The 23883-nt window shown below is 44.6% G+C and overlaps 2 protein-coding genes across 2 annotated transcripts; one reads left to right on the top strand and one right to left on the bottom strand.

Annotated features, from left to right (window-relative positions):
• The first annotated feature begins 2029 nt into the window (after positions 1–2029).
• Positions 2030–20396, top strand: Cpr50Ca (Cuticular protein 50Ca). Its single transcript, XM_017087391.4, has 5 exons — positions 2030–2069; positions 2868–3146; positions 6704–6793; positions 6853–8958; positions 19858–20396. Exons 2-5 carry the CDS (start codon positions 3108–3110, stop codon positions 20074–20076), a joined length of 2454 nt encoding a protein of 817 aa, XP_016942880.3. The 5' UTR covers positions 2030–2069; positions 2868–3107; the 3' UTR covers positions 20077–20396.
• Positions 11552–13536, bottom strand: S-Lap7 (Sperm-Leucylaminopeptidase 7). Its single transcript, XM_017087521.4, has one exon. The coding sequence runs from the start codon at positions 13262–13264 to the stop codon at positions 11681–11683; it is 1584 nt and encodes a 527-aa protein (XP_016943010.3). The 5' UTR covers positions 13265–13536; the 3' UTR covers positions 11552–11680.
• Positions 20397–23883: the final 3487 nt, after the last annotated feature.

The raw sequence follows: 23883 nt of genomic DNA, 5'->3' as shown, positions 1-23883 counted from the left end.
TTTGGCCAGCAATTGTTGCCCCTGATTCAGGCTCGGAGTCACTTTGTTAGTTGGTTAGACTTCCGCACAAATAAAGCCGAAGTCTGGAGGAGATGGGGCCGGGAGATGGCGACGACGACTGCATCCGCAATGCAACTTTCTGTGTGAGATTTCCGCCTATTGCAGCTGCAACTGGCGACGCATCTGGTGGCGAACAGGGGCTTCCAGCCGGGAAGGGGCTCCTCAACTTCTGGCGCATCTTCGGCGGCTGAATTTATTACGAGATTGCAAATATCCACCGCGATTAAGCAATTATGTGGCTTTCGGAAGGAGGTTGGCACATTGCCCGAGGAACGTGTCAGAGCCGGCGAGTCTAAGCTTGCCAGGGGGTTTTAAAAGAAATAATGGTTGGGATTCCCCACCTGTATGTTCGCCTCTTAGATAAACGTAAATTAATTTGGGAACACAGTTTAAAATAAAAATTAATTGTGTATTTATTTAATAGTTTATATTGCTTCAATGAGCCTCTGTGTAGAGCCTTGTTCTACTGGAACAAACTTCCATCTCACATGCGGCTGGACCCATGCTCTCCTAGGGAATTAATTAAGAAAACCCTTTACAATTACCTTTCGTCCCTTAGTATTTAGTTTAGTAATATACAAGTAGCCAGTTAAGGTACCAACTGTTGGCGAAATAAATAAATAAATAAATAAAACTGTTTTAAATCAAAATAGAAAACGTTAAAGATTTATTTTCCTCTTGTCTACATAATTATTTTAAGGGATGTTCGACAGTGTTTTCTTACTTAGGAAAGACATTTTCCCCTTCTATATTAGCAGATTCAGTACACGCCCCTGCCCGCTTACATGGCTTTCCTCTAATAACTCAATTTCAACACCAGCAAAAGCAAATGTGAAAGTGCCAAGAGTCGCCTCCTCGCACCGCCCCTCCGCTGGCAACCACCAATCATAGCCGAAAATCCCCAATCGGCTCTGCATCTGGCCCAGGTTTGATGCACTCCACTAGATAGCTCGACCTCGGCACTCCAGGCCGCTTTGGAGTCCCACAATGGGCTGCAATAAAATAAAATAAAGATAATTTGTCAGCTACTTCATCGGCGGCAGCGCGTGCGTGACTCGCGGTTGCCTGTTGCATAATATCTGCAGTTGAACTTTCCCATGGGCTGGGATCCCCGTGGCCCGTGCCCCGTGCCCATGCCCCTCCCCACGCCCTCCCGAGGGGATAAGTTCTTCCTATAAATCACATAATCAGCCAAGCCTTATAGGAAATGCGTGGCAAGGCATTTCTCTTGTTGCCATTAATAAATTAATTATACAACCATGACGGCACCGAGTTCAGTTTTATCCTCAGAGGCACGCACACGATACAGTAAAAAACACAAAAATGCACACAAACGAAACAAAAACTTGAACATTTTTTGTCATCAGCACAACAACAGCAACATTTGCAAATGTTGATGGTCAAAAGTTGGCTGACGCCTGGGCCAAAGCCATGGCCAAAAAAGATGCTTGAAATGCAGCCAGCTAAAAGACAAATATCAAGTGAGTGGTGAAAATTTCAGTTTCTAAAAAGCGAAAAAGGAATGCTCTACAAAAGATAAAATTATTATTTTTAATAAAATTTTCTAAGAAATAAATAAGAAATAAAATGTTGGGGAATCAGAATGCAAATTTAATTTTTGAGAATCCTATGAAAAGCAACGCAAGACTCTCATAATTTCCATTTTTCCCAACGGGCTGGAATGCAAATGCATTTCCCCGAACAAATCCCGAATTCGACTTCCTTCTGGGCGTTGCAAATTTAATCATCAGCTTATTATGCCCACACTAAAAATCCACAAAAAGTAAGTATGAAAATGGAATAGCAACACACCAGACCAGGCCAAGTCTGCTGGCAAAGAAAATGGAAAATGGGAAAAGCGAGAAGCGAGGCAACAACAAACCGGCCGTCTACGTGAAAACTGCGCGGCCCGAACACACACAAAACTCAAGTGGCGCGAAAATTCGAGGCACAGTTGCAGCAGCAGCGCGCAAGCGTGCGGTTTTCCTCCTCAGTTTTTCCAGCCAAAAGTAAACAAGGCAAAGCGAAACGAAAACTCAAATTAAAAGTCGCATTAAACAAATGAGAAACGAACGAGGACTGCGACGAGCAAGTTTAAACAAAGCTCAAAGACAAAGTTGAATGGAATAGTCAAAGTTTGTTTTTTTCCGCAAAGGATATGAGGATATCATTTTGCAAAAAGACTTTCATTACATTTCTTAAAAGTGCTGGCTAACAAGAATACTATATTCTAGGCATCAAAATAAATTAAATAATCGCTAAACTAAAAGTTGAGCAATAAGCCATTACAGGATTGTGGTATTAACAGGCAAAAGTGAATTTCAAAAGTGCAAAACCGTTTAAAATAAACTCATTTCCTCAAATACATTTTGATAGCCAAATCAAAATATAAGATTGGCTAATATCGCTATCATACAAAATTTGACGTAGTAAATTTTACACTTTTATTCCAAAATTGGGAACAACAGAAAAGTTTTCTTATAGTTCCCAACACATCACATTTTGGGTATAGAATGTGTAGGCCATAGGGGTCGAGTTGATTTTTGAAAAGTAAATAATGCGAGAGGCGAGACAAAATTTAAAGGACTAAAAAATATACAGTTGAATAGCAATTTGTCTAAATATATACATTTTGTTTAAAAACACATTTAATTTCCTTGAAGGCATTTTATTAACCACTTAAACCTCACATAACAGCATAAAGTTAGTAATGTGAGTGGTTAGTACAAATAATGCGAGTGCTTAAAAAACATTTTCCGCCATTAACTCCTGACATAGCTTAGCAAACTCATCAAATACTTTTCCAGGCAGCAAACAATAAAGTTCAACGCTGAAAAAACTCACTTACAATTTGCATTAAAAATAGCAAGATAAAGAAAACAGCGTGGGAGAATAACAGAAATTTAAACAACAATTACAAATTGAGCTGCCACTTTTGTGGAAACGCGAAAAGTGCAACGTGCAACGTGCAGCGTGCAACGTGCAACTTGACGCCTCATTTGCCCGAACTTCCGCCGACGTCCGACATCCGAGGCGACCCAAGGAAAATGAGAATGGCTATCTGCGGCGCCGGCCCCACCTTAATGGTAAGTGCACGGGGTTCATCATTCTGAAATTTTAATATAAACAACCGACAACTGCGAGGGCCATCGAGGCGTGAAAACAACAAGCGCCAGTGGAGAGTCTTCGGGCGAAATGGCCTGGGAAAAATGTCGGCCGTCGCTGCGATTTTCATTTGCGGGCAGGAAATGGACGATCCAGTCATTCCATATGGTCTCCTCTTCCCCTTTCCTGGCCCGCACATTTTGCAAATAATTTATTTTCATTGCACTTGAACTTCAATTAGCCAGGAACAGAGGCGCTCGGGGTCTGGGCCACAGCGTTTCCCGCACTCATTTAATTACCAGCCATAAAAATCATAAGCCGAGTGCGAATGTTTCAAAGTCTTTTGGCGAAATTCGTTACGCAACTGGCATTGATTGTTTCGCTTTGGGGAAACTCTCTTGATTTTATGACCCCGGCTTTATGAAGGCTGTGTGTGCCGCTGTGGTTATCTAACCGAATCGCAATCGGAATCCATATCCAACTGCCGGACGAAAGGAAAATGCAGCCCCATTTGCAATCGAAACTGGAAATTTGCAATTTAAGTGGATGGAAAAAAGTTTGCTGCCATTTCTGGCATTTCTTTTGAGGCAAGTTTCCTTGTGGCCCAGGAAGTACCATCTCCCTGCCGCTCTTTGGACCAGTCAAGTCTTTTATGTGCTTTGAACTTGACTTTGCCTGGGGTTTTGGCCAGAGAAAAAGACCGACTGGTTCTAACTGCCGCCACTGCAGTTGGTAACTTGCCCAGCCACCTCCCTCTGCCACAGCCAACAATTAGCCCAAGCTGTGCCTTTTGCCTGCTCCAGTTTCTTCTGGTGTCTCGACTGGGCTTGGGCTGCTCTTGCTCTTGGTCTTGGCCTGGCCCGGCTCTTGGCCCTCTCCACTGGCCTGGGAGCCGAGCCACGTTTTTCCGCCTTGTTGCATACAACAGGAGGCGATGCCGTAAGCGCATGTTGCAGCCAACAATTATACAAACTTGTGGCCAACAGCAATTACAGAAACCATTTAATGAAGCAACCTGCTTCGGAGCAGAACAATAAAGTCCAGAGGGAGAAATGGATGTATTGATTGGTTTGAAGACCTTGCCCTCGAGGCGGACTGCAAAAACGCTTAACAAAGCGTAATGTTTAGAAATGATTATTATGAAATTAAATTTCACTAAAGCCACAAGAAATATTTCCTGAAGCTTCTTTGATTAAACAAAAATTGATTCCCCTTAGCTGCGTTGGAAGCAAAGAGGTCGTCAAAGGCCGAGTTACTGTACTAAAAGTATCACCCGCAGTTTGTTTCCCTTACCCAAACAAGACCTATATTATACGCCTTGTAAAATAAACCGAGAACAATAAAAGATTGTGCAGCACTTTCAGATTGTCGGTACAATAAATATATCTTGTAAGCAGCTGTACAACAGAACAGCCAATGGTAAAAATGTAATTTAATCAAACTTTAGCTCCTCCTGCAAATATTAAAGTTTCAATTTGGAAACTAATGTCAAAACAAACGAAAACTTTTCAAATGCAATGCAGATGGACGGAGAGCCCCGTTCCTCTGCCTCTTAGCGGCTCGTAAAGGAATAGTTAACTAGTTTTCGCAGCACTTTTAAGGACATAAAATGCGAGTGAACAAACAGAAACAAACGCAAATAGCAACAATTTTTATCGCTGCTTTCTATTGAATTTTAAAACGAATCCAGCGCGTGTCCCAACTGGAATGAAAAGACACTTTTTGCGAGCGAGGAAATAAACCCAGAATAACCCACCCGCCCGAAAGTGTTAAATAGAAAGCACATAAAATTTTATGCAACCCAACTGTGCGGCCTGAGGTTGGGTGTTTTCCCTCTGTATAGAAAACGCGATGCAGTTGCCAGGTTACTAGCCCCAAGGGGCGGGAGAACGGGGCGTGGCACAGGGGCTAGTATGGGCGCAGGGCGTGGCAGCTTCATAAAAATTCACTCAGGCGCAGTTTTAACGGCCGTTAAATGTTTACGCGGTTGCATTTTTAACGACCGTTGACAGTTCATTTGGATTTAGCTCGATGGGCTTAGTTAAATAACTGCTGAGGAAAAAAGTGAGATAAGTCAGGGGACCCCAAAATGTAGCCATTTACATGGCCAAAGGCCTTGTGGCACTTGCCGAAAGTTTAGCTGACTGGCTGGATTTACTTTAGTTCCTGCAACTGAGCCACTAAAATACCTCCACAACTTTCTTATCGCAGTCCATCGCGAAATGTAAGTTAATGATACAGCTGGGTGCATTGCATCACTGACCAAACCAATTCGAGTACCATAATTGGTCTTACGTAAACCGAGAGTGCAAGAAAAGCAATTGAAATCGAGCATCGATGAGTTTAATGGCCATAAAAGCCAAGTTCAACATGTTGACGTGAAAGTGGCGGCCAGGCGAACACCCAACTTCGATCGAGAGGAGCGCGTGCGCAACTCGTTTGGTGTGTTTACTTTTATTTTTCGAGAGTCCAGTCCAAGCCGAGAATCGAGCTGAGCTAAAGCCAGGATCCAGTTGCAGTCGGACCTGTAGCTTCCGTCCAAATGCGGATCGGTGGAAAGTGAAAGTGGGCAGACGACCAAAGAGCAGGTGGAGGAGTGGACATACTCGGATTATTTATGGCTCTTTTTTTGTAAGCCAAAGTTGGTTCAACCCTCGCAGATGGTCAAAAATTATTGTTTACGACTGCGTTATGAACAAATTACTAAATAAATTTATCGAAAAGACTTTTTGAAATCCGCAATACTGTAATTGATGTGTAATTTTAGGATTGAAACAAAGAACAAGTTTGTTTCTTTTTTAAATGCTTGATTAAAGACATTTTTATCCCAAACTATGATGATCAGAAAACACAAACATAACTGGATTGGTCAAATAACTATAAAAATCCGCCATCCATCGATATATCGTCCTTTCTTAAACATCTCCAGGATAGGATTGGATTTAAGGTCTGTTAGAAAAATTTGGGAAGGGACCGAAGGACTTCGAAACTTTCATCCGTTTTTGAGCCGAAAGAGATCCTTAAAGTAGGAATTTCTACAGGATAATGAACACCCTAGTAAATCAACTACAAACTGGCTTGGGCCCCATAAGGCAAAAGTTTTGTGATGGTCAGCTTTATCCATCGAAATGAATCTACTTAGGGAATTCTTGTTGTTATTATAATCGATACCGCACGAAAAGAATGGTCGCACCGAGTACTCGCTTTTGCTTTCTGTTTTTCCGAGGAAGAAGATGTAAAACTGAATATCTTATTGTTTCTCGATTAAATAAAGTCATTAAACGTAATTGTTGAGATTATTTTAGAACCAATCACCGCCGATCCTACATATATGCCAAAAATACGCAATACGATTGCGTCTTAAAGCAAAAATGTATGTATTGAATGCATGTATTGAAGCTTAGGAGAAACTTTACATTTAAAAAATGTATTATTTCAATAATTGAATGTCTAATTTATCTTGTTAACAAAGACATAGGTTGTACTTATTGAAAAAATTCAAGCCTTACCTTTTGTTTCACTTTCTCTTCCTGTTTAGATACTGATCCTGACTGTGATTCTGACATTGTGTCAGTCTACAGATACCTGGCAGCGTTTACCGTCTCTGGAAACCTTTTCCTCGTACGAGGTAAATACTAGATACCCAAGCACTGTAAGACACCGAACCTAAAATCCAATTTTCACCAGGATATGCAGCGTTACTTTGACCAGCGTAATTTCCGGAGCATGCGGCACATTGACAATCCCACGGACGATAGTTACCTGGCGGCATTCAATCAGTACAATGAGCAGCTGGAGGATCAGCATCCTAAGCGGGTGGGCCAAGTCCACTCCAGGATCAAGCGCGAACAACGCCAGCTGCCCACAGCACCAAGAATGCTGCGCTTCGAACTAGCGGATGCCGTGGAACCGAGTCCGGAACTAAAGCAAATCCTGCGACAATACCATGCCAGATCCTTGAAGGAAAATCCCACTCCTATGAGTCCAGTTAGTACAACTCAGGAACCCTCACCGGCTGTCAGTACCACCAAGGCTACAAAAGTTAAGTCCCGGAAACCTCGTCGTCAGAGGCGATCGGTTGTTGGAGCCCAGCAACCAGCGGATTTTAAAGTCCAGATGATTCCATTTGAGGAAACAGACGCCAGGGAACCCGATCCCGTGACAGCTCAACTGATCAAGAAGGCTCGCACCCTGGATCTGCAAAGCCAGGCCACCAGATCTTCTGACTTTCACCAGCCAAAACCGCAAGTGGCTAGGAAGCAGCCCTTCCAAGTGAGGATTCGCAAGACGAAGCGCTCCAAGCGCTCCGCTCCGCAGATGGTTAAGTTTGAGTTGGCGGATGCCAAGCCCTTGCCCCAAAGAGCCGGAAAACAGTTGTCATCTGAGATTGTACCCACCCTCCTGACGATGGAAACCCAGGCACGGAACAAGACCCATTTTTCCCAGTTGACCACACCCACTCCTCGGGTTGAGGACAACGACATACTAACGGGAGAAGCCACGGCGGAAACGAAGCGCATGTATGTTTATAAGGAGTCACCTCTCTCTTCTGGACATGTGAAGAGCAAGAAATCCTTGAGCGCACTGCCCCATGAAGTTCAAAAGGTCATCGGCCACCTGATGAAGGATGGACTTGGTGGCAAGGCGTATGTCAAGTACCTTCCTGCCCAGAAGTCCGACTACGAGCACTACAAGGCCAAACCTCTATCCTATGGGGCTAAGCCTTTGGGTAACTATATTAAGTACATCAACAAACCGGCAGAGCCATCTGCAGCTCCAGCTCCCGTCCAAGTGCACATCCAACCAGTTCCTGTGGTGGAGCAACTCCGTTACGTATACACGCCCAGCTATGTGGCAGCTGCCCCCACAATAGCCCAACCCATTGTGGTCCAGGAGGCGCCAGCTCCCACAGTCGCAGTGGAGGAAGTGCACCACACATACACCGCAGAGCTGGCTCCACCGCCCACCCAAAACCTGGAGGTGATTGTGCCACAGTTCAGGCCTTCCAAGCCAGACCCTCTGCTGGCCGAAGCTCCTGCCATCTACGGGAAACCCCAGGAGTCCTACAACTACGACATCCAGCCGGAGGCTTCCCCCCTGATCAAGATCGAGTACCACGCCCAGCCGGATGGCCTTAAGGACCACTACAAGCAGCTGCCAGAGTTCCAGCAATTGTCCACCCTTATTGGCAAGTCCCCAGACGACCAGATCCACGGCCTAACCTATCTCCTGGCCAAGGAAATGCAGGCCAAGTTACAGAGGCAGGGCAAGCAGCTGGTGGATCGCCCACAGGACAGTACGGCACCGATCCTGTTCCACCCAGGACAAGGTCCATCGCCGGCACCCACTCTCAAAACCCTGTTGGATCACGGCTCCCTGGGCGTCCAGCCGGGTCGGCTTATAGGCATGGCCAAGACCAAGCAGTATGTGCCCATTATCGAGCCGGGCAACAACGACGTCAAGGAGCTGCCTGCGGCTTCCAGCAGCGAGGCCTCCAAGCTGCCCACACCCAGTTCCTACATCGACTACACCCACGGACACGGTCTGTCGAACGGATATGAGGGCGTGGCCAACGCGGAGGAGCCGGTGACCACGGTGGAGCATGTGGTGCACCACCCTACGGTGGCCACGCAGTTGCTCCACCAGGTCCAGCACCAAAATCCGCACCAGCACCACCAACAGCACGTCCAGCAGCAGCACCACGGACTTGTGGCCACCGTCCTGCCGGCGGAACTGGATGCGGACAAGGGCGTGAATGGTATCCACTTTGTGCACAGCCAGGAGGACAAGTCGGTGAGTTGGGATTGGAGGCTTAAGAACCGAAGATTTATTCACCCCTCAAGTATAAGCCAGTGGCAGATGGTCTTCTCTAAGTGGAACTACCTGTAACTCATCTTGTTTCATAAAAGATATTTAGATAATATTTTCTCGAATTTAAAGTACCAGTTAAAATGTCAAATATACAATGGCTTTAGTTCGATATCAAAACTTATTCTTGTTGGGAACATATCTACCAAGCTAAAAAGATTTATATTTTAATTTAGTTTAATCAATTCCATAATCTAATTTTCTTTCCATTGAGACACTTCCATACCAAAATTCGTTAATGTGTTAGTTCGCCCCGAGGAAGTTTCACTGTAGTGTCGGCTGGTAACCCCCCGAATGCATTAAATTAAAGCATACCTCAGGGCGCCGGGTAAAAGACTTAGCGCTCTCCGAAAGCGTGCCCATTGATTGGCATAGGCAAAAACACAATCAGCATAAATAAGACGAGCTGGGGCGGCCACAAACAAACACGGTGCCAGACGGATAGACACTCCATTGCACGACACTGCGGCAGTCACAACAATGGAATCCCCTGCAGCAGGGACTTCGCCAGGACTCCCTGCGCACCTCCGCACCTCCGCACAACCTTTTAAGCCCACCTCGCCCCCCGGTGCCGCTCTGTGTGCAATTCAGTTTGATTGCCGATCCATGTCTCGCCGGTAATGCACTTAATCGAATAATTTTCAAGTTCGACAAGCATTTTCAATGTCGTTAGCCAGTCCCAGCCCTCTCCACTTCTCAAGGCCCTTCCCTGCGATCCTTCGTCTGGTACCTGGCAACACAGCCACAAAAGCAATGCAAACGACTTCGTCTTTCATTACTATATAGTACTATCCGTTCGACTGCAGTCTGCAAGTGCACTCAGAAAAACTAGCTCCACTCCTGGACCAATTTTATACTTTCCATTTTCAAGATTACAATAATAAGTGTAGATCTCACAGTATCGGTTCCGAAATGGTCTTCAAGGTCTGATTCATGCCATCACAAACATCATGGTCTTTAAGTTTCGGAGAAGAGAAGGTCCTTATTGTACAGATTTTCCAGAACATTTCACACATATTTTCGTACAAGTGTATTTGTGTCGGGCCGACATTTTGGGGCGCTGTCTGGACCAATTGATATAGATATATGGCAGCTGATAGGGTATATATTCATTTGGCCAACCTCAAGCACTTGGAGCGTGTGCCAGGGAAATGCACTCCATTCCACATGCGTCTCGGAATTAACATTTTCTTTCACTGGCGGAAAAACTTTCGCGCAGCTTGGGGTTTCCTGAATTTAATTTATCTGTATTTCTTTGGCGAACCAGAAGGCAAAGTCCCGGGCAATGGTGCGTCTTTGTGCGCAGCCAGGCAAAAGGCCACGAAAAGTGTCTTGAAAATGCGAAATGAGCAGAGTGTGTGTGCAGAGTCACCAGACACACCTGAGATGGGCCAGAGAAAAGAAAGTACAGCAGGTGGGGACAATCCCGGCAAAATAGCGAGTATAAGGACCAAAGGCAGCGATAGTCGTATTAAAATCGAACTAAGATGGAATGGGCGGAGTATTTACTTTGTCGTATCAATTTGTTGTAACTCTCAATATCTTTTAAGAGGTTGGTGGGGACTTACAATTGAAATGCCTTCGTCAAAATATCTTCGACAATTTTTTTGTGAATATATGACCAATTCGGTTTTTTTTAAATAGGGAATAGTAGGATATAGTGACAAACGATTCGTTTTTAAAAAGCCACATTTCCAAAAATTAATACTTTTGAAAGGCTTAAATGCAGAAAAAACAAGAAAGGAAGTTAACCTCGGCAAGCCGAAGCTTGTATACCCTTGCAGCTATAATTATTAAATTTAAAAACACAAAAAATGATATTCCCAATAGTATAAGATAATAGTCAAAAAACACCGAAGCTATAATTTGTTTCATATTATTTTTCCACCAATTTTCCGATCGTTCCTATGGCAGCTATATGATATAGTCGTCCGATTTCGATAAAATTTAATTCGAAATTCAGAACTAACTAAAAAATGCTATTTCCAAGCTTAGGAGGTTATATGCTAAAAAACACCAAAGAAATAATTTATTTTAATTTTTTTGTCCGATTATTCCTATGGGAGCTATAAGGTATAGTTGTCCGATCCGGCTGGTTCCGACTTATATACTACCTGCAAAAGATATAAGACTTTTGGGAAAGTTTCAGCCCGATAGCTTTAAAGCTGAGAGACTAGTTTGCGTAGAAACTTCTGACTGAAATCAATATACCCTCTGCAAGGGTATAATAAAGTACCACGAACTGTTGCTAAAGATCTTATTAATACTTGTATATATTTATTTGACTTGGTTTTCCACACACACAAATATATAAACGCTTTATATTCGCTGTTTGTCCGATTCACTTAAAATTTTGACAACATCAAAATAGATTAAAATATATTTTTTAACGCAAGACTTTAAAAAGCAATTATATTTCTATGTATTGAACTCGGTTCTTCAACTACATTTCGCATTTTACGAATACTAGTCCGAATATCCCCCTCGAAGTCCCGCCACAACGAAATAAACCACAATCTTACGCCGAAAATTCTTGGTTTACTTGGAAATATCAAAACAAACTATAACACTTGGCCGAAGATGTCTCCGGCCAGTCGTCAAGCACTCATCACACGGCAACATAACCACCGCAGTCGGCTATTGGACCTCACTTCATTTCCGGACAGGCCATTTGGTAGACGAACTGAACGAGTGTGCGAGTGGGTCGACCCGTCATGCGCTTCTTGGTCAGGTAGGGCACCAGTCCGTACTTGGTCAGGAGTCCCGTTCCGCGGGTGTCCAAATGCGCCCAGTCCACGCAGGGCACTAGTTCGTGGAGGATGGCTGCCGCCAAGCAGGAGGTGGCCAGTCCTCGGCCATCGTTGCTCAGGTCGTAGGACCTCTCGTCGGTGACCTGGCGCCGGTAGTACTGCCATAAAGGAAGGCGCCACACGCGGTCGCCCGAAATGGAGCCGGCCCGCTGGAACTGCTTCCAGATGTAGTGCGAGTTGGACCAGATTCCGGTGGCGCCGCCACCGAAGGCCTTCTTCACACCAGTGTTCAGGGTCGCTATGTCCACCACCAGCCTGGGCAGGTAGGTCTTCTGTCCGTAGAGCAGCGGGTCCGACAGCACCACCACGCCGGCCTTGTCCAGATCCCGCACGGCCATCGACTTGCCGTTGAGCAGGGTGACCACGTCGCCGGGCTTCGCGGACATCCCGGAGGGCATGTTCTCGCACAGCGGGATGATGCAGGTCACGTTGATGGGCAGCGACAGGGCGGCGATGCAGCGCATCATGGCCACGCAGCAGGCGGCGGCGGACATGCTGCCCCGGTACTCGTCCATGCCCTCGCAGGGTCGCAGGTTGAGGGCGCCCGAGTTGAAGGTGATGCCCTTGCCCACGAACAGGATGGGCTTGTCGTCGGGCGCCGTGCCGCAGTAGCTCAGCTCCAGGAGCACGGGCGGCTCGCAGCTGCCCTTGGCGATCATCAGGAAGGCGTTCAGCCTCTGGGCTTCGATCCAGTCCATGGTCCGCACCTCCACGGTAATGCCACACGGACACAGTGCGTCCACGGTGGCCTGGGCGAACATGGTGGGAGTCATGCAATTGGCGGGTGCGTCGCTCAAGCGCCTCGCCAGGTTCTGGGCCTCCGCCTTGAAGATGCCCCTCGTCCAGCCCTCGTGATCCGGCGACTCGAAGAGCTCCAGAGTCGGGACCAGCGGCATGTTCTTCTTGGACAGATTGTCCGGGAAACGCCAGACGGCCAGCTGCGAGCCCTCGGCCGCCTGCTCCGCGTAGTCCATGCCGTCCACCAGAACATTGGTGATTCCCTGCTGCTGCAGGGACCTGGCCCCCACGCCGGCGGCCACGCGCACAAACTCCATGCCCTCGTCCAGCATCTCCAGCTCGTTGAACCCGATCCCCTCCAGGCCGACGCCCACGACGGCCACGGCCGCAAATTCGGTGTCGATGTTGTGGAACACCTTGCCGCGCCCCAGCCGCCCGTCCAGCTTCGTCTCGCAGATGACCTTCATCAGCTTGCCCTGGACCCGCTGGTCGATCTTCTGGCCCGCCGGCGTCAGCTTGGGGTCCTTGTCGCCCTCCTTCTGGTACAGTCCAACAACCACGCCCTTCATTATCGCCTTGCCCTCGCCGCAGGAAAATCGCACCCCTGCACTCGACAGGACCTGCGGCTTGCACAGGGCACTCACGCTTTTCAACGAGCAGTGGAACTGACGTAGCTTGTTCATTCTGATGGCGGTTGGCTGGCTTGATTATATTATGATACTTCGGAATCGGTTTAGGGTCTCCAAAAATCCCCTCAACGTTACTAAATACAAAAGATTTTGGGCGTTTAAAACAAGTCCGTCTGGTTCCACACTCGAAATTTTCACGAAAACCGAAACAAAGGCTAAGAAAAAATAACCAACTAATTCGAAAAAAGAAGACGGAGAATTTTTTCTGGGGACTTTTTAAAACAAACGATCTGTTCTCTACCGGCGTACGAATAAAATGATACTGAACATATTGGGGCCAAACATTTGGTAGTCCAACTGTCATTGGCACTTCAAGGAAAACGTGATTGGAAATTTGTATCAACTCGGTTTGGCCACTAATGGGCCTAAAAAGTCCGCAACATCTTAAGTCCCTTTGGGAACAGGCTAATTACTCTCTCTAAATTGAAAACTGTAGAAATTGATTTTATTATTGTTTTTTGATATTCAAGCTTTCGAGTAGTTAGTAGTTTAGTGGCTTAGTCACAAAAAAACCTATTTTCCCCATGCTTACAGAGGCCAAAAAACATTTAATTTCGAACCATAGTAACCATCTATAATAACACATAACACATTGCACTTACCAGAAATATAAATAGCTTACGGTTTGAGTGTGAATCTAATTTGCAAGGCAATTGCAAACTATTTCCGAGTGATGCAAAAACCCAGAGAATTATATTATAGTGCCATTGAAAAGCTTTTCGTCTGAGTAGAGTGTTAACGTACAGTGTCCAAAATGCAATTGCCACAAAGAGGCCAAGAGGACCGCTTTCCAGTCAAGATGGCAACAACTTGCTTTCCCACTCCTCAACTCTCCTCCGCCAATGCCAATCCACTTAAAATTGTTTTCGAGCTGAATTTTGTTTTGCACCGAGCAGCACTTTTATTCGGCTCTCAATCGTCGAGTCGGGGGTGAAAAGCTGATTACATTTTATTTATTGGCGCCACCGAATTGCAATGGGGATATCAGCTTCACTCGGAACCCGACTTTGGCGTTAATGCGCATTAAGCCGCCTGACCAAGGGTGCAGCAGCTCCAGTAAACAAGGATGGAGTCGCAACCGGCTGGCGAAAGTGGGATCTGGGAGCTGGTGCCGAAGCACACATTGTTTTACTGCCGTTTAGCATGATTTTTAATAGGCTTTTGCCTTGTCCTGTCCGAGTTGTTGGACTTGTCGTCATCGGACTAAGCCTGGTGGGTCGGTTGGCCGGTTGGCCGGTCGGTCGGTTGGTCCGGCCGTTAAACCCCAAAAACGCCGCCTGATGGCCATGATGGCCCAGCAAAGGGAAGCCCAGACATTGTCCTGCTCCTGCTTCTGGTCCGTCCGGTCGGTCCGTCCCTGACAGGCAAACGACACTTGTTAGGCTCAAGTTTGGGTGGAGGTTAGGCCGCTTTGGGCGGATTGGCCAGCAGGAGGAGGGAGGAGGGGCGGTGGCTGGCCAACATGCCGTTGCAGTGCTCGTCATGGGACTTGTTTGACGGCATCTGCCGCTCCTTCTAACGTGTGCGAACATGGTCAGATTTTTCGGGCATTTGTCATTTTATTGTGGTCGAAATGGTTGGTAATGGTCGTCACTCAGTCTCTCAAGCGGCGTACAGGGAAAATTGCCTTCAACGAACTCTCTTAAAACGAATAATAGGGAGTGTTTGGTAAGCCTCAGAAAACTTATCGTTTCATAGTGTGCTCTTTCATACGAGACCTTAAATGGTTGTGTTATCGGATTCTAAGATCAAACATTAATGAAATTTTTTTAAGTATGTCTGAAATTTAGACTCTGAATACCTTGCATAATTTACTGATCTGAAAATAGAGAAAAACTGTCTTTAAGTCTTAGGAAAAGTAATGATTTAGATTCAAGTTCAAGTTACCTCAGCTCTACTGTGTTATGTTTGCGTTTGTTTGTATATTCGCTTGCCATCTGCAGGTGCAATATTTTCTGGCTCCCACTCACATATTTTAATTTCATTTTTATTTCAACCCTTTGCCGTTGCTTGTTTTCTTTGCCTTATACTTTTTGTTGGGCAGTGTGGGGCACAACATATTTTTGCAAGTGTTGAAAAGAGGTTGCCAGGGATTTAAGTTTTATTTAATGGAGCCCTCCAACATATGTTTCGGGATTAAAAGTTCTGCTCGGGGATTGCGAATCACTCGACAAAAGGGTTTTCGTATTCCCAGCAGAGGGTTCCCCTGAAAGGCTGAAAGGCTCCCCAAATTCCTCTCGGCATGTGTTGCTAATGTGCTCCGAGTGCCTTTGTCCTGCAATTGATGGGTGTTCAGTGTGTCTCCTTTTAAAGAAATTTGCAAGTGAAAGCCTCGAACAAGGCATACGAAATTGGTGTCGATTTACCCAGCCTGCCCCAGCACATCCGACCCGATGGTTGACTTTAAATTAGCTTCACTTCATTCGCTAACCATAATAAACCACAGCCACCCATCTTCAACTACAAGGACAGCTAATATTCTGCCCTCCGAGAGGGGAAGAACTACATGTAGCCGGGTCCCTGCCATTGCCTTTGCTATTCCTATTCCTATTCCTATTCCAATGATGTTTGCAACGTATTGACAGTCACATTCGCATAAAAATCACGTAGTTTGACATTTTTCTTGCTGCTCTGCCATTTCGTTAGATGGTTTTTTTCAGCTGCCGCTCCGGCAGGTCTGCAGGTCCGACTCCCCGGGATAACAAGGATGTGGAGCAGGAGGACTTCCAGGAGCAGCAGCTGTCACGCAATCAGCCCGAGAACAGAGCCAACAAACTGATAACTCAATTTTGGTCGGAGACGCCACAGCTCGAAAAATGAAAATTGCTAACAAGCGAGCCATAAAAACTGTGGGTGGTTGCATTTAAAATGCTCCCCCACTTTTCGGCACTCTCCCGAAAATTATACAACAATTTTCGTAGGAGGTCCGCCGGTCTAATCATCGTCCTGTTCGGATGCTCTTTTCGGGTCTCGAGCTGCAGCGGTCATAATTGCGTGGCCAAAAAGTTTCGTCGCAAGGCAGCGGCAATTGTGTCAATGGCTGCCGTGTGGCACCATCGAGCCAGGACATCCATTTGCCTGACGAACGCTGTTGAACACGTTCCACTTGAGGGGGATTTTCGCACTCCCGCTCCACGAAGGAGCCCTTCCGAGGTCCCGTCCTCAGGCCAGGCATCACCCACAAGCACATGGCATTGAAGCAGCTCCGAACGCATTACATTGTAAAATTGGTTTTTGTAAATTGTTTGGACACAACATTTATTTCCATTTAAATGCGATTTGGCCCGACCCGGTTGCCGGCCATCCTCGGTCCCAGCTCCTGTTCAATTTTAAATGAGCATGCAGCTGCAGCTGCCACGTCCCCTGATCCTGCCCAATCCGGACAGGATGCCCACGCCCCTCCTCTCCAGTCTCCCAATCTCTGCCTGTGTCCCTTGAGGTTTTCGGGCTTCGGTTCGAGGTGTTTGCAGCGCTTAAACGAATTGTGTGAATAATAAACGCAACACATTGGGCCACTGGCGTGGGCAGGGGCGTGGCAGGAGTCCTGGGCGGCGGCTTTAGTTACCCAACAGGGATTAGTGCTATGGCACTGGGCGAGGGGAGTACGGAATCCTTTCCGGCTGAGTGCAAATCATGGGCTAATTGAAGAGGGTAGCTAACGCAACGATTTGAATGGCTAAGAACGAGATTAAGTGGGGTCTCACCAGGCTGGAGTCATGTGGAAATTTAATACCATAAAATCTAATGCTGTCCGCTATCCCATTTGATTTCATGTAATTTATCTCAACCACTTTGGTAGCCTTGTCTAGAGAAAGTGTGGCTAAAAACTAATGGGGGTTGTCTCAAAGTGGGGTCCTATATATACTTGTTATAAAAAGAAGTTAAAGGGATATGTTGCACTAATTATTAAATCATTTAATTAGGTTCAATCAGTTATATTTTGAGGCTTAATAACTTTATAGGAATACTGTTACTTTTTGTCTTTTTATAAAACACATTAAGTTTATGTTGCTTTAATTTACTAGGCACTTTACTGTCCCTTTTGATATACTTATGGACTGGGCTAGTGTTATTTTTCACTGACAGCCCGGGGGCATAATAATGTCGGTGGTTGGCCAACTTTTCTTGATGTTTCGACCGCAAAAACCTGACAGGCAAACAACAAATCGAATTAAGTGGAAAATCACAATGAAATCCAGTCGCACGGTGATTTGAGCCACGCCCACGGATAATGAACATCCTGACCCCCCAGGGCCGCAAGGGTTAACCACAAGGGCAGTGGCCAGGGGAAGGTTAAGGCCAGGCCAATGCCGCAGGGCAAACAAAAGGCAAAAACATTTTAATGAGCGCAGATGAGATGACAAAGCCACGGAACACGAGGGCAGGGGGAAGGGCCCGGGAATAACAATGCTGATTACATGCAAATTAAAAGAAATAAAAGTCAGCCAACGCCTTGGATGTCCGATGTCAAAGCATTTTCCTCTGGGCCAAAGGAAGTGGGAGTGGTTGGGGCTCGGAAGTGCGCATTAAGTTACCAGAGGAGCCGGGCGATGGCTTATTGCTTTTCGTCCTGAAAGAAGTCGGAGCTGGTCGGCATGTCAATTTGGACATACTTCGGCCATCTGATCGCTCACTCGCAACTAAACGAACTCACGTAGTTTGGCCTGCAATTGCATTTTGCACTCGACTTCGCTGCACAATTCGCTAAGAGCCAGCGCCAATGGAAACGTGTTAAATGCAAAAAAGTGCCCATCGAATCCAGCAGTAAACTTGGCTCGCAGGGGCACTTTTGTCATATTTGGCCAGCCATCTATCTGTTTATCCATCCATCGCAATCTGATGGAGACGGGGCGCAAAAAACGGCCACGTCATCCGAAAAAGGGTCCAGTTCAATATGGCACGTGATCTGATTCGGATTCCACTTCGCTGGGCTCTGTACTTTTTGCAGCAAACATTTGGTTTTGCCCCGACATTTTTTATCTGCATTGTAATTATGTTCACTTTAATCAGACCCACTGGTAATGAAATTCCGAATCGCAGAGTCTTGCTGCACAATGTTATATCTCGTCTGGACTCTACCCACAAATTTGCATACTCGTCCGCTGTTGCGGTCTATTCTGAATTTTTCTTCCCAGACATATAGAAATCTATTAACATTTTTACCGTGCTCCTAATGAAGCCCTTACCATCGCAGAAATATTTTTTGCATTTCATTAGGAGATGAAGGAGAGTGCAAATGTTGGCAAATTGCTGAAGCAGAGAATTTATTAATTATGTTTATCGCGTTGGTGGTAAAAAGATGAGGGGGAGAATGCAATCAAATTGAGTCTTTTCTTGGGGGAAAACTCCTTAAAACAAATGTCAATCAGGACTGCAATCAAAAGAAAACACTTGTGCTAGGTCTATACACTTTCTAAAGCCTGAACAACTTTTGTTCCGTCACATGGAATACATTTCCCGCAGTCAGTGAAATCTAGTCAACAATGTAACTTAATTAAACTTAATTTACAACTCATTAACATATCAAAAAGTTGCCACGCCCCTCTGGCGCACAAATCTTGGGCCAGGCCATAAAAACCACAGAAGCAGCCCAAAACATGTAGCGAAAGTTGCCAACAATTGTCGTCGGGATCCCGAAAACATTTGAATGAGCGGAAACGGAAACGCACACTCACACCCGCGAACACACATCCGCCTGCTTATTTTATTTCATGTGGCTGAAATGCGAAATACTTACAATAAAAAGGCAAAGCCAAAATTGTTCAGGACACAACAAAACGACAGCTATGCTGCATGCAGAATGCCACAGATTTTGAGGGGGTTCGATGGGGGACTCGGGGACTGGTCTCGTATATTGTTGCAAATTTCATTACGATACAATTTACAATCGCATGCATAACAAAACGAGCCGTGCGAGTGACAGACAACCTCGTGTCCCCACTCCACATCCCAATCACCACCAGCCCCTGCAACTCCCAAAATCAGCTAAGACCCAATTCTGCTTTTGCAGTCCATTGACGCGACTCAGGCACTGAGAATACCCTCGCTATCACTATTGTTTTGTCTAAACAAAAATATTTAAAACATATCGGAAAACAATATCGGAACCTTTTCTATGTAAATACTAACTAACTCATTTTTTTTAATTTTTTTGAAATTTAAATTTTGAAATTCCAGAAAAGTATCATTTCCGACTTATATTAAAATTCAAATATTTTGGTTTTCTGACCGTAGCCCTAGGGTGTTGATGTTCCAGTCACAACCCCAAAATTTCCCTATACGTTCTTACATTCGCTGTTACTTAAGCTACAGTTGTCACAGCGCGTGTTCCAGTTGTCGCGTTCAGTCTCCACTGTACATGACAGTGTGCTTAATGCATTTTGCATCGCATACTTTTCAGCATGCGCACGAGTCCCCCAACTACAGCAGTGTGGAATGTGCATATAGTGCGGGGCAGGGCAGGGGGTGCTGGTGCCGAAAACCGATTCCAGCCCCTTTGGAGGATGCAACTTATCGGTTTACTGAGCAATCTACGCAAATACATAACTAACTTATTCCCCGCCCGTTCCCTTGTGATTTCGTTGCAGCTGCAGCAGTACGCCTCAAAGTATGCGTTCGGTTATCGCATACGTGATTTCCATACCGGCAACGATTTTGGCCACAAGCAGAATCGTGATCTCCACGGCGTGACACGCGGCCAGTACCACATCCTCTTGCCGGACGGAAGGATCCAGAACGTTATCTACCACGCCGACGACACGGGCTTCCATGCGGATGTCAGCTTCGAGAGCGGGGCGAAGCACTGAACTGTCCACACCAAGCGGCCTACCTTAAGTTACTAATAGGGTCTTTCCTCTAAAAATGTGCAATAACCCACTGACTAGGGTCAGTTTATGGAGGGCTATATACTTATAGAAGGAGCCCTCTTCACCGACTCATTGAAGAGTTACCAAATTGGCTAATGACTTTCGCAGGTAACGCGAGATTAAAAGTAGCCAAACAGAAGGACAAATTACTTTCAAAACTGTTTTTTTAGTTCAACAAGAATTTTGAGCAACATACACAGACTCGAAGCAAAAGATTGTAATTAAAATAACGATTGTAACGTCTTTCAAATTCTTTTCAAACCAAAATGCAGATAGCTAAGACAAACATAAAACAATCGGTTAATATTAAGAAACAACTTTCGACTTCCTTCGACCATTTCGCTTTTAAAATAAGAGATAATATTGTTGATTCTTTCTAAGGCCTCTTTTACACCAAAAATACATAGAATTGAGCATCGCAGCGTCGATTACTGTATTCAAGGGTAAGCTTATAAGTCCCATGTACAACTTAAAGAACAATTGTGCGCAGAACATACGCCCCAGATTGGCCATTCATTGTTTTATTGTTCAACTAAATACCAAATAATGACATTCTGCATTTTCTATTCTTGTTCAAATGCTATCATAGATATTAAGTGATTTCCATCTCATTTCTGGTTACTTGAGCACTGCTCAAATTAGTTTAAGCTCATGAAAAATGTATTTTAAATTAAGGAGCCAGTGCAATAACGCATGCAAACAATGCCAACCAATGTGTTTAATCGATGTGCAATAAAGTGAAATCAATAAATTACTGACAGCATGCGTGAACGGAGGTCTCTGACAAATTGAGCAGCTTTCAGCAAGGCGACTGCGAAATGCCTGACGGAATCGATTCGAGGCAAACCTTCGAATGGTATTGAATTGGCAGATGCGCTCTGCTCCGTTCGCCTTTTCTTCCATAATTGACTTTTAAATGTTCGTTATTGTGCGTTTAACGCACTACCTGAGCAATTATTCAAGCCTTGCCAGTGACCTTTCGCTTCCGCTTGGCCTTTTATGATTTTGGCTTTTGTTTCCCACACTCAGAATAATAAATTATTTTAATTAAATTTTGAAAATCGTCCAATAGCTGTGGTAGCCTTTAGAAAGCCTTGCAAATATATATATTATTAAAATGCCTTTCTTCTTCAGCAACAATCTAATGATTCCCAAATGACTGCCACACCATTTGATTTTTACTAGCATCGTTATCACTTACAAAATTGTTGGGCTTCTTTTATTGCACTTCAAAAACTTAATGTGATGGTATAAAAACAAGTGGTTTCCTTTTCTTCTATTTACAATTTATTATGTTTAATTATAAGTTAGTTGGAAATAGAACAACTTCAAGAACCAGTGAGCAGCACCGTTAAAAACATAATAATATATTTTTTCCCAAGTGCAGGCACTTTTGCGGTACGAGTACTATCCAATTTCGATCTGCTCAAAGTCTTGTTTGACTTTAATTAAAATTGTAGCAAAATTTCTTCTTGCGATCTTCGTCCATCCGCTAACCATTTATCATCGCCGAAGGTCAAGGTGATTCTGCTGGGTGCTCTCAACAATTTGTATTGCTTGTACTCCAAAAATTGTTGTTTAATTAATTTGCCTGCTTGGAATATCGATCGATCGCATCGGCTTTTGTGCCCCATCATCATCGTCAGCGGCGTGACGTACTTGGCCCGAGAGTCCGGGCCAATGGCTTCCAGTTTCGATGTCATCGCAGATACAGAAATATGTATGAAAAATACCACAGATCAAGAATCGCAATCACATGTGGCTCTGCTACCATTTAAAGTTCAATGTTGCCAACAATTGTAGAAACAAATTTCAGTCTCGCTTACTTCTGTAGTTGGCTTGTTTGTGTCGTTAGCCAATTTGTTGCCACTTTCCGGCTCCGCACCTTTAATTTGCTTTTGGCATTACCCTCTGTATTTGTTCTGCTGCCTTTGCCTTTGCATTTTTGCGTTTGTTATGTTTTTGTTTTTAAGGTTTTTCGGTTTTTCATGACGAACTCATGCAGAGCTCATTAACTAATTTAAGTGGCTGGCCCAAACAGTCAGCCAGATAAGTCTTCACATGGAGCTGAAAACCCAAATTATATTTATGGTTTCGTTGGAAAATATTCGATGCTCATTCACCCTTCTGCTGAATAATTTATGAAGCTTTGAACAAATCCACCAAGGAATTTCTGATTAAATATGTTGGAGAGGAGTGGCGGTATGGTGAATTCGGCACCTTTTGGCTGCCACTGTGACATACGTAACTTTGAACATGATCTTTTTGGGTTTTTAATTTTCGATGGTTTAATTGTTTTGACATTAAAAAGTATGAAAATGATTTGTTTCCAACGCTCAGAACTGTACGTTCTCCTTCAGAGGTATTATGGCTCGGATACATCATGGCCCAAGTTGGTACTCAATCTTACCAACTTGATTGACATTAATTGCCAAAGCGACCAGGCCAAGAGATGCACACGTCACTCACGGCGGTGCACTTCTTATGAGTTTTGTGAGCATTTTTTGTAAGGTTTCTTGTTTTTTCTCTGGGTAATTAAGCAATTCTCGAGTTAATTAAAACAAAAGTATAGAAGAATGCACAATTTTGACAAGATTTATGTGGGCTGACCTCAAAAGTTGCGGTATGAATTCTGTGGAGCAATCCATGAGAACCAAGTGCATTATAATTATGGTATTATATATAAATCAGCGCATTAGGCGTGGCAAAAAGAAGAAAAATTATACTCCACGCCCTCGCAACTCGGAAACCCTGAGACCAAGCCCATTCTCAGGCTGCATGTGAAGCCAAAAAAATGGCGAAGGAGCAGCGAAGTTGAAGTTTTCGGCGACGATAATAAAATCCCATTTAAGTTTGACGATAAGTTTTGACCATTAGTCGCTTGCCAGGGGCTGTGGGGGGTCTGTCGTTGCGAGTTAAATGCCTGGGATTTTCCCCCACCTTTCCTTTTTCACCACCAAGTTATGGAGCCAACTTCGGTGGGCTCACATTGCAATTGATAAGCAACTTAGGGGCGTGGCTAATGCCCTGCCAAAACTTGGCCAAATGTTGTCACCCACTGTATTTGATATATGTGGCGGGGAGGAATTTATCTGCTGCAGATCAAAATGTGCGAAAATTTGGCAGCGACAATTGGCAGAGCTATTTGGGGAATTTCCTTTTTTCGAAGGAGAGGAGCAAATGAATTACTTTGGGTTCTTCCTTACTTTGTATTTAAAGGTATCTTTTCTGATTAAATATTTCATTAAGACTTTATAGACCATATGATGTATGCCACCACAAAAAGGAAACTATTTTGTTGAACATTTTTTTAAAGCAAAATATTAGGGCGGAAAGGAAACACATAAATAAATTTAAATTATAGAATACCTTTGAAAAATGTAATATAGCATTTATTTTAAGGTAAAGCTACTTCTAAGCGGTTGTGCCCAAAATAATATTATTTATGATTTTAGAATTTCTCGCTTCTAAAGTTGTACAATTGAGTACCAAGAAAATACAATTTTTTCTAATTCATTTGAGGAATCATATACTAAAAAGATCTAGGGAACTCAATCATTTGATTAACTTGATTCAGAGCGCATTTAATTGACTACAAGTAAATGCCAGTGGGACATGTGTCTCAATCAGAATCGTCCTTTGTCCTTCGTTTCCGCTTAACTTGCTCGTCGTCTGTTGCAGTCAGTCAGTTACCGAATGGACTGCAGGTGCCACCCGCAGAGCCGGAATGAATCCGTATCTGTATCT

The sequence above is a fragment of the Drosophila suzukii genome, chromosome 2R, assembly GCF_043229965.1.
Source record: "Drosophila suzukii chromosome 2R, CBGP_Dsuzu_IsoJpt1.0, whole genome shotgun sequence".
Classification (NCBI taxonomy): Eukaryota; Metazoa; Arthropoda; class Insecta; order Diptera; family Drosophilidae; genus Drosophila; species Drosophila suzukii.
Note: the sequence above shows the minus strand (reverse complement) of the source record. Positions and strands in the feature narration are given on the sequence as shown.

Excerpts from the sequence above, each read along its gene's own strand:
- Cpr50Ca (XM_017087391.4), top strand. The coding sequence starts at position 3,108 with ATGAGAATGGCTATCTGCGGCGCCGGCCCCACCTTAATG. Across the intron at positions 6,794-6,852 it reads AAACCTTTTCCTCGTACGAG|GATATGCAGCGTTACTTTGA; the intron begins GTAAATACTAGA and ends AATTTTCACCAG. Across the intron at positions 8,959-19,857 it reads ACAGCCAGGAGGACAAGTCG|CTGCAGCAGTACGCCTCAAA; the intron begins GTGAGTTGGGAT and ends ATTTCGTTGCAG.
- S-Lap7 (XM_017087521.4), bottom strand. The coding sequence starts at position 13,264 with ATGAACAAGCTACGTCAGTTCCACTGCTCGTTGAAAAGCGTGAGTGCC.